Source organism: Aegilops tauschii, chromosome 3 (genome assembly GCF_002575655.3).
Source record: "Aegilops tauschii subsp. strangulata cultivar AL8/78 chromosome 3, Aet v6.0, whole genome shotgun sequence".
In the NCBI taxonomy this organism is placed as follows: Eukaryota; Viridiplantae; Streptophyta; class Magnoliopsida; order Poales; family Poaceae; genus Aegilops; species Aegilops tauschii.
Window position 1 is genome coordinate 15,848,298 of NC_053037.3, and position 10,128 is coordinate 15,858,425.

The window sequence follows — 10,128 nt, forward strand, 5'->3', positions numbered from 1 at the left end:
TGTGCGACCCAGTGGTAGGGTTTCCAACAACTAGATGTGAGGTCGCCTGGTTAGGTCCCTCTGCTCGATCTGTCCGCCGCATCCTTCCTTCTTGCCCGCTCACCCCATCTACGTTGCCACCACGATGGCACGTGACGCCGGCGACAGGGCTTCTCAGTCGAAATGCCCCTTCCATACGTAATGCACGCCCCTCGGATCCCCTGCATGGTCCTCCTCTCGGTGATAATAATGGCCCCCCACACCTCTCCACGTAGTCGGCTCACCCTGCACCACGCCAACATCCGACGACACCTGACTCGTCCTTGTCGATGTATGCTTGCGAGGAGCGGCCTGATTCGTGGCTACCCTTGCCTGAATTGCCGGCACCCTCAGGCGGGAAGTAGAGCCGAGGGAGCTTGCCTGTTGGCTGGGCAGAAGTACTCAAGCAAAGCAAATTCAAAAATGCAGACAAGATGATGTTCGTGATGCACCATGGTTCTGGAGGCGTTTTTCTCTTTCTTGGACCCATTTGGCCTTTATATTGGTTATGTATTTTTTTTTGGAATGTACTTGAGCTAGCCAAACATGTTTATTGATATATTGCTATATAGAACTGTATTAGTACTTGCATAATGCTGATTGCTGGATCATTATGTTAAGATATTTTCTCCTCGTTTACTCTATCAGAAGCCAGTATTGTGATCTGTTTATAACAAACATATTGTTTCGAACTTATTTTAACTCGTTTCGAGTCTTCTATTGAGACATCATTCCTGTGCAATCCTTCATCTTAAATGCGCCGAATGTTTTCAACAAAACCTTCACTTCTTCTGTTTTGGCTTTGGTGAGCCTTGGATTCTACCCAGACAGTTTCACCACTTGGTCTGAGGTGTAAGGAGGTGCGAACCAACCTGTGATTGGATGGTTAGAGGGACAGTGGTATCCCCAGCCCACCAGGATTCAAGTCCTGGTGCTCGTATTATTCCTGGATTATTTCAGGATTTCCGGCGATGCGCTTTTAGTGGGAGGAGACGTTCCCGTCGACGACGAGGCGCCTACGGTGACTTCGTAAATCTCAAGATGATATGCCGGCTCAGTCTTGCGTGTGTGCGTTCATAGGGGCGAGTGTATGCGCGTATGTATAAGCGCTTGCATCTGTACTGATATTAAAAAAAGAGGTGTAAGGAGGTAAACCAATACCCATGTCTGGCCTCGCCACGTCCTCGCAATAGAACCGGTTTTGTTGCCACATTTCATGGTGTCCGCTGCCTCATCATATCAAAGTAACTAGCGGTCTTTTTTATTTGCAACCCTAACCTGCCACACAATTGAGCAAGGTGAGTAGGTAGATCTTTCAGGTTATATTTCTTCGCGGTTTGGAGTTCGGAACCAACGCTATGTTTCTAGAATGCCCAATGCGGCTGGGTGCCAAGAATATTTTTTTGCAAAGAGAAACAAGAGTGAATTACATGTACAGTACACAAACTTGCACTGCAGGGACATTTCCAGGGCCGTACCTAGAAAATCAGAGGCCCTGTGCGAGTCAATTGCACAAAACCACCACATTTGTGGCTAGGTTTACAGAAAACCACCAAGTCGGTAATCCGTTGCAAAAAAACACCGCGATTTCAATAATCTTGTTGCAAAAAACACTGATCGGGTGATTTGGCTCGTTTAATCACTTGCTGTCAGGTGGGGCCAGATTGTCAGGAGCTGAATTGACAAAAAAATACATACACACCCCTCAATTCTAAAACAAAATGCAATCCAGTCCCTCCGTGCGGAAAATTGTCAGCGAGGCGCAACCACGGCGCCCTGGCCCTGCCGTTCGCCGGGATGCCTCTTCCACCAGCGCGTCCTCGGCACTCGCCTGCAAACCACGTTACCGCAAAGGGCACACCGGAGCCGGCGGCCGTGCTACTTCAACACAGCAAGACATCGACGAGCTCCTCGCCCTCGATCTCTTCCGCCGGTGAGCCCCGGCCTTCCTCTGCAGAGATGCGTCGGGAAGGAAAGGGAAGGGACGAAGGGTTGCAGGGGCGGGCTCCCGACGGCAGCGCAGGCTCAGGGACGGGCTCCCTGCAGCAGCCACCATTCCAAGATCCATCCATGGCGGACGCCGAGACGCTCCACACCGCCTACCTGGCCGCCACCGTCGACGTGCTCTCCGTCGGCAGCCTCCTCCGCTCCGTAGCCGTCCGCGCCGGCGAGGTCCGCCTCACTGCGCGACGCCTCTTCGCCGAAGCCGCCGGAGCATCGGAGGCGAGCTCCAGCCCTGCGGGGTGGACATGCGATCCGTCGCCGCCGCACAGTACCCGGCCCAGACGGGGAGGGACTCGATTGCGTTTTTTAAAGATCTGTAGGGGTGTGCGTGTGTGTGTTTTTGCTAAGTTAGATCCTAACAATCTGGCCCCATCTGACAGTAAGTGATTAAACGAGCCAAATCACCCAATCAGTGCTTTTTGCAACAGGATTATTGAAATCGCGGTGTTTTCTGCAACGGATTATTGACTTGATGGTTTTCTGCAAACCTAGCCGTAAATGTGGTGGTTTTGTGCAATTGACTCGCCCTGTGTGAATCAAAATTTAGGCCCCCGACGTTTGAAAGAGCAGATTAAAATGTATAGTCTGTTCTCACTGTAGAATTATACACCACCAGATGCACAAGTTCAAGAAAGAACAGCAAACTGGGTGTAAGAACTGCCACCACCTTACCAGGACTCTGTAGTTTTAGATCATGCGAGACTGCAAATGAAGCTCAGATGGTTCATTGGTAGGTCAGCGACAAAGCAGTGCAAGGGGCGACTCCAATCTCTACAGGGTTCTAAATGATGCACAAGAGCACATGAGAATTGAGAGGAAAACTCCCCAACATATAGAAGATTGGAGTACATGACCACGCCAGTTTGCTGCCACTAGTGTCTTTCTTTTGGGGAAATTGTGAAGCATTATTCCCGAGGAGAATTGGAAAAGAATCAAGATGGGGAGGAAACGATGGGTCTATTAGTTAATCTGGGGCTTGTGAAATTGATTTTTTGGAATAGCAGCAATGCATTGAGAGAGGGCACTGGGAGTAGTAGGATGCCTTGGGGTGCGATATTTCCATCATTTTTCACTTAATGCTCTGTTTAACACCTTAATTACCTGCAGCCGGGGGCCCGTTCAATTGCTCCAGTTGCACATGCTAACATACGACCCTGGACATTTCTACACAAACTTACAAAATGACTCAAACAGGCCACTGAAACTGCTACAGTGCGGGAACAAATGGGTACAAAAGAGTCTGAATTGCCTGCGTGTCACGTATACCTGGCCATAGGCAGCCCGCCCGGACGGCCCAACCCGACCCAGCCCGAAAATCCCGGGGCGGGCTGTGCCTGCGTGTGCCATCGGGTCAGGGCTCGGGCCTGGAAATTGAGCCCGACGGGCAGATCGGGCCGGGCTCGGGCTCGCAGAATACAAGATTTTAGCCGTAGTCAGGCCATGTTGGGCTTTTTCGGGCTCAAGCCGGGCCAGGCTCGGGCCTGGGTTTTTAGCACCGGGCTTTTTTTTGGCCGGGCCTGAAGCCCGGTGCCACGCCACGTCGGCAGAGAGGCACGCGCCGGTCGTTTTGCTAATTTGCAGAGAACCCCCGTGAAATATAAATACTCAACCCGCGGTCTTAAAGCAGATTGAGAGCCGAAAAAGTATCAGAATAACTCTGTACTTATGCATAATATGATATTGCTACCGATAACCCTTCACAAACCCCTCGTCGCTTTGCCTCCGGCTGTTCATGTTCTTGGGTCTCGAGTCTCGACGCAGAAGGGAGCGACGCATGGCGAGTCGCCGCGGAGGCGATCTACACTGGATGGAGCCACGTCCTCGCGGCATCTGCGCCGAGTTTCCTCCGGATTACGGTATGTAATCGAGCTCTACCGCCGTTGACGCGATGATTTGTTCACTGTCTCCCCTATCTCCTCCTAGGGTTTTGATCGTGTATGATCCTGAGTGAAATCGAGATTAAATGTCTGTATTTCGGGGGAGTTTGGATCACAATCTGTTATGATCTTTGTGCTGTGTTCATATGTAAAGTTTCAGTTAGTTTTCCTTTGCCTGCTCATGATGCGAATTAAGTTCAGAAACTAGTTCATGTCTTGTGTTGTTCAGATTGAATGCTCGCTGCTATTTATGTGTCGGTTGTAGTAGGATCCTTTGATTCACTTGAATCAGTAGTAATAAGTGCGAGAAACACAGAAGGTCTGGTGGCTGTCATATAGGTTCAGAAACTATGAAGTTCAGATAAGTGTCTGGAACAGTGTTTCATGTATGGTTTGTCACTTGATTTGGAACAGAGTTTCAGATTGGTGGAGTGTTTCATGTATGTTTGTCACTTGATCTGGTGGCTGTTATATAGGTTTAGAAATTATGAAGTTCAGAGTATTTTCATGCTGCTATGCTCTAAAGATATATTGATGTTATATAGTTTTAGAAATTATAAAGTTCAGAGTATTTTCATGCTGCTATGCTCTAAAGATATATTGATGTTATATAGGTTTAGAAATTATGAAGTTCAGACTACAAATTGCATGTTGATGTATTGTAAAGAAACACTGTCTTTTAACAGTATGGTATTTGTACAGATTTGCAATGCTTTGTTAGTTTATACAGTAAGTGTTGCGCATGTTCAGTAACAACCCCCATGCTTGCTCTTGCGGGAGAAAACTCAAGTTTCTTTACTTGTATTTTTGAACACAATGACATATTTTGTGGGCTAGATGAGAGAAGGACATTTTGGGGAAGCACTCAAGAGGAGTATGATTACAGGGAGAGGAATATCCAAGAGAGTTAAAAGAGGGGCAAGAAATGCTACAGCAGCAACAACCAATGTACCTGTACTGTAGGAGGAAGCAAAGCTGCCAGAGGTGGTGGAAGATCTGTTGTGAGAGGTGGAGCAACTGCTGGTGGAAGAAGGGAAAGCAATGCTGCCGGAGATGGTGGGAGAGGGGGAAGCCATGCTGCTAGAGGTGGTGGAAGATGGGGAAGCAATGCTTCCAGAGGTGGAGGAAGAGGCGGGAGTAATGCTACAACAAGGGGAAGAAATGCTACAAGTGGTGGAGGAAGTGTTGGTGGAAGGGGCTGGTGCCACCTTCTGTTTGGAGAAGATGGATCCCTAAATGCTTCAGAAGCAATACCTGACCTTAATGTAGAAAGCAATCCCTGATCTTAATGCTGCGGAAGAGATCAATGTCATCCAAAATGCGCCAACTGGTCCTTTTTAAGTAGGATGTTAGGAAAGTTCATCGATGAACTGGCTAATCATGTCGTAGTTCATGTCTGAACTCTATAGGCTTTTTATTTTGTAATCTTCTAAAAACTTGAATGTTGCTGCGTTTGTATTGCTAAACTGAATGTTGCCGCGTTGGTACTGTTAAGCTCAATGCTATTGCATTGGTACTGCTAATCCCAATGTTTCTGCGAATTCTGAATTTTGTCCATGCATAATTTTGTACTTGAAATGAATTTTGTAATGCTAAACTGAATTCTGTCCATGCACAATTATTTACTGCTAAACTGAATTTTGTACTACTAAACTGAATTTTGCCCATGCACAATTATGTAGTGCTAAACTGAATTTTGTGCTGCGAATTTTTAATCTTGTCCATGCATGATTTTTTACTACTAAACTGAATTTTGCCCATGCATAATTTTGTACTGCTAAACATGCATGTTCTTAACCTGTTCGACAACAAAGAACAAACCTGCTATGTTTCTTCATGCATGTTAACACATGCGTCCTGAAGTCTGAATACTGATGAAATTTTCGCCTGTGAAAAACAGAGCATCTACAGAGCGAGCATACTGATGGAATCTTGTCCTGTGAATACAGCAATATTTTTAAGTCTGAAAAAATGGGTCCTGTCAGTCGAACCAAGGACCTGAAATTTGCAGACACAGCAATTCTGCCAGTAAGCTATGTAGGAGAGATGGAGCGATTGACACTGCATTTTCTATTATTTCCACGACCCAGAGCTCGACGGCGACGGGCAATCTAGGCGTTCGTGGACGACGACGCGTGTGGGCAGGACGACATGAAGGAGCCGCCACTGCTGGCCGAGCTGCCGCTGTTTCAGTTTCCTATAGAGTCGAGAGAGACTGAGGATCGCTTTACGTATTTTGACATACAATGGGGCCTTTTCTGCAAATGTTCCTGCGACAGGAAAGTGGCTCCGGCCGACGTGGCAACTGCGGACTTGTTTTGTGCATAAAGGAATCCGTAAAACAAGTTCATTGGCCTATTTGAGTCAATTTGAAAGTTTGTGTATGAAAATGTCCCCGTGTGCAAGTTTGTGGCATGTACATGTAATTAACTTGAGAAGCAAAACAAGACATGTGGGCTATGGCATTTGGGGGACTTGGCAAATCCCATCCCTCAAACGTGTGCGGATGCGCCCGGACGCGTCTGCGGGCACTGAACGGTCAAGCCTCATATTTTCCTTCTCACAACCGAACACCACAAATAGTATACCTCAAATGCATACAAAATCGTGCAACTACGTAAACGATGCATTACACACATCGTCCGGCTACTATCACTAACATGCCATCGGGCTATCAAATTTTGACATGTTTGGCTATGATGGAGAAGATCATCCATGGTTGCCCTTGCACTTCTCGGCGCCCTTGCCATCCTTCTCGCAGAAGTACCGATAGAAGACGCAGTAGGGATCGAGCCGGATCTGCTCATCGATCGCCGGAGCTGGCCGACCCGTGGCTGTCCCCCTTCTCCTCCAGATTTGCTCTTGTTTTAGACTCTAATTTGCATGATTTGAATGAAACTAATCTGGATTGACGCTGTTTTCAGCAGAACTACCATGGTGTTATTTTTGTGCAGAAATAGAAGTTCTTGGAATTGACTGAAAATTTATGGAGAATTTTTCTGAGGTTAATAAAAATGTTGGTGGATAAATCTACTAGAGAGGGCCACCACAATAGGGCGCGCCACCTAAGCTTGTGGGCCCCTCGAGCCTCCGTTTGCCCTATCAGGTGGAATATGTCTTAAATGATTGATAAACTTCTTCAGGGCGCACAACGATCGCGAGGCTTCTTCATTTTTGTTGATCTGCCGCTGTCGGCATTTATTCCTTTTGTATTTCTCTTTCTTCTCTTTTGAGTGTGATTGTGCTGCTTCCATCCCAGCATCTATCATTGATTGTATCTGGTGTTTACTATATTAATATATAGCGGGGCGCAATCCTGTTTCAAGAGGTATTTTTTCTTGAAAAAAGCATTGATGTGCAAGGGATCCATCCCCAATATACAAGAAGAAGTGGCAATAGCTTCTCCCTATCGATCGCGACGATGGTGTCAGACAAAATGGTTGTGTTATCGGCGAGGGAGGGGCGATGACGGCGGCGCGCCTTTGGCCCGCTTCAGTGTTTGTAGTCGTCGCTAGGTGGTCTACGGCTGTGAATGTAGTTTTCATTATTTCTGGTGTTTGTTGTACTGCCATGATTAAAGATGAATAGATCGAAAGTTAAAAAAAAATCGCTGTGTTGTCCAATGATCATAACTTCTCGGTTTATTGATTTTTTTTTTTAAAACCTTCTCGGTTTATCTCAACAACAAAGAAACTTCTCGATTTATCTCAACCAACCCACCGCGCCCGTGCTCCCATCACCTGACAGGCGGGCCCTGCCAGCCGAGCGCGCCCCCCAAAGCTTCAAACATAACCGCCGCCACCGCCGCCCAACAGCCCACGGTAGTTTCTAGAAACCCCGGCCGGAGACGAGCGGGAGAGAGGAGAGGGAGGAAATCCAGCGCGCCGGCCGCCGTGGGCTCCCAGGCTCGCGCACATGGCGAACGGGACCGGGTCTCTGGGTCTCGGCGTCGAGGACGGCCTCGGGGAGACCTCGTCCCCGCTCCCCTCCGCCGCGCCCGTCGACGAGGTCCCCGGCGCGACCGCGTTCCCGCTTCCCCCCGCCGCGCCCGTCGACGAGGTCCCCGGCGCGACCGCGTTCCCGCTTCCCCCCGCCGCGCCCGTCGACGAGGTCCCCGGCGCGACCGCGTTCCCGCTTCCCTCCGCCGCGCCCGTCGACGAGGGCCTCGGCGCGACCGCGGCTCCGCTTCGCTCTGCCGCGCCCGCGTCTCCGCTTCGCCCCGCCGCGCCCGCGCCCGCGCCGGGTGTGCCGCCCACACCCGATGGGAGCGCCGGCCGCCATGGGCTCCCAGGGTCGCGCACGGACAGCGTGGCGAACGGGGGGGATTCTGGATCCCAAGCTCGGGGTGTCGGCGTCTTCGAGGGCCTCGGCGCGACCTCCTCGCCACCTCGCTTGGCCGCGCCCCCGTCGCGTGTGCCCCTCGCGCCCGATGCGAGCGGCCGCGGCGCGGGAGGAGGCGTCCGCGACATCTGCAATGAGTTCGTGGAGCGGCTCGTCGCCGGTGGCCTCCTGGACCCGGGGGCGATCGACGTTCGGCTCCGCACCTTGCTCGAGGAGCATTTTGTCAGGTTTCTTGAGGAGAGGTGCGTTCTTGTTTTTCAGAGAAGCTGTGCTCATTCTGATTTCAGAATGGAGATTGTGAGAGCCTATAACTACCATAACATAGATGTTTGCCTGATAGGGGGTATTGTGTCAGATTACGTGCACGGACAAGGTTGCTTACAATTGTGCTTGTTTATATCAAATTTCCTCGATCAATTTCACATGGGTTTCTGTTGAAGTATATGTAGTATACTGTGCATCATCCTTTTTCTTTTGTTGCTGCCAATGAAAACTTAACTAATTAGTTTAGGAATGATGAAAACAACTTTTTATTATGTCCACATTTCAACTGCCATTTAAACTAAGCTCCCTGTTTTTATTTTATTTTCTGCCACCGACAGCGTGGCTAACGGGGGAGATTCTGTGCCCGGAGCTCAGGGTGTCGGCGTCTCCAAGGGCCTCGGCGCGACCTCCTCGCCACCTCGCTCGGCCGCACCCCCGTCGCATGTGCCCCTCGCGCCTGATGCGAGCGGCCGCGGCGCGGGAGGAGGCGTCCGCGACAGCTGCAATGAGGTCGTGGAGCGGCTCGTCGCCGGTGGCCGCCTGGACCCGGGGGCAATCGACGTTCAGCTCCGCACCTTGCTCGAGGAGCATTTTGTCAGGTTTCTTGAGGAGAGGTGCGTTCTTGTTTTTCAGAGAAGCTGTGCTCATTCTGATTTCAGAATGGAGATTGTGAAAGGCTATAACTACCATAACATAGATGTTTGCCTGATAGGAGGTATTGCGTCAGATTACGTAATGTTGCTTATAGTTGTGTATGTTTATTTCAAATTTCCTCACTAAAATATTGACTGAATAATGGGTTAGGACTCGTTCAAGCCAAACAAGAAGACGTGGTAGCATTAGGAGACTTCAGAATATCAAGACGAGGAAACGATCTGAGAAGCTCAAAGAAGAGAAGATGATGGAATCATTCAAGGCAATCTTGTCGGATTCAATCTCATTTCTGTTTCCAACAATGGTGGCAGTATTCGCAAGCAACTTCTCTTTCGGAGAATACGAGAAATGCTTACTGATCTTGTTGTGTGCTCTTGGGGGGCTCCTCATTCTGCTTGCAATGGTGCTGTCCCATGGGGTTGATGATGGACAAGGAAGGACGGTTGTCGTGTCCCATCTCACGTTGGGGGCTGTTATATACATATTTGGTATGCTTGTGTACTGTCTCTACAAGTTCTTTCCTGAAGGGTCTGGCCAGGTCATGGCCTTGTACGGTGGTGTTGCTCATTTTGTCTTTGGAGCAGTAGTGCTTACAATTCTATGGGCGACTTCGTTCAAGCTTAGTTCGTGAATTGTTGGTGCTTGTAGATGGAGGGACCTGTAAAGTGTTGCCCCATGCAAACTTGTAGATGCACTATGCAAATATTGTCAAACTTTAAAACATCAGTATATTGTTGGTGCTTGGCATTTGGTCAAGATGATCAATCCTGGATTCAATTTTCCTCTCGGGTGGTTCACTTGGGAAGGTTCTTAAACTGGGAAACTTGCAGATCAAAAATATCAAAGGAGATAACACTTCCTTCACAAAGTGGTATTTCGGGCTGAAAGGGTTTTTGGATGACTTACTCAAAATAGAGCAAGGCATGATTATTTCTTAGTGGATATATGCAATATATCATAGTAGGAGGTC

At 49.0% G+C, this 10,128-nt stretch overlaps 1 protein-coding gene across 1 annotated transcript; it reads left to right on the forward strand.

The window, feature by feature from the left end:
- The first annotated feature begins 7,666 nt into the window (after positions 1 to 7,666).
- Positions 7,667 to 9,923, forward strand: LOC120976360 (uncharacterized). The gene is made up of 3 exons (XM_040403253.3): positions 7,667 to 8,482; positions 8,843 to 9,118; positions 9,309 to 9,923. Exons 1-3 carry the CDS (start codon positions 7,815 to 7,817, stop codon positions 9,787 to 9,789), a joined length of 1,425 nt encoding a protein of 474 aa, XP_040259187.1. The 5' UTR covers positions 7,667 to 7,814; the 3' UTR covers positions 9,790 to 9,923.
- The last annotated feature ends 205 nt before the right edge of the window (positions 9,924 to 10,128 follow it).

Bases quoted from the DNA above. Each gene is read 5' to 3' on its own strand.
- LOC120976360 (XM_040403253.3), top strand. From the start codon at position 7,815: ATGGCGAACGGGACCGGGTCTCTGGGTCTCGGCGTCGAGGACGGCCTC. The intron at 8,483-8,842 runs GTGCGTTCTTGT...TGCCACCGACAG, and splicing joins GTCAGGTTTCTTGAGGAGAG to CGTGGCTAACGGGGGAGATT. The intron at 9,119-9,308 runs GTGCGTTCTTGT...ATAATGGGTTAG, and splicing joins GTCAGGTTTCTTGAGGAGAG to GACTCGTTCAAGCCAAACAA.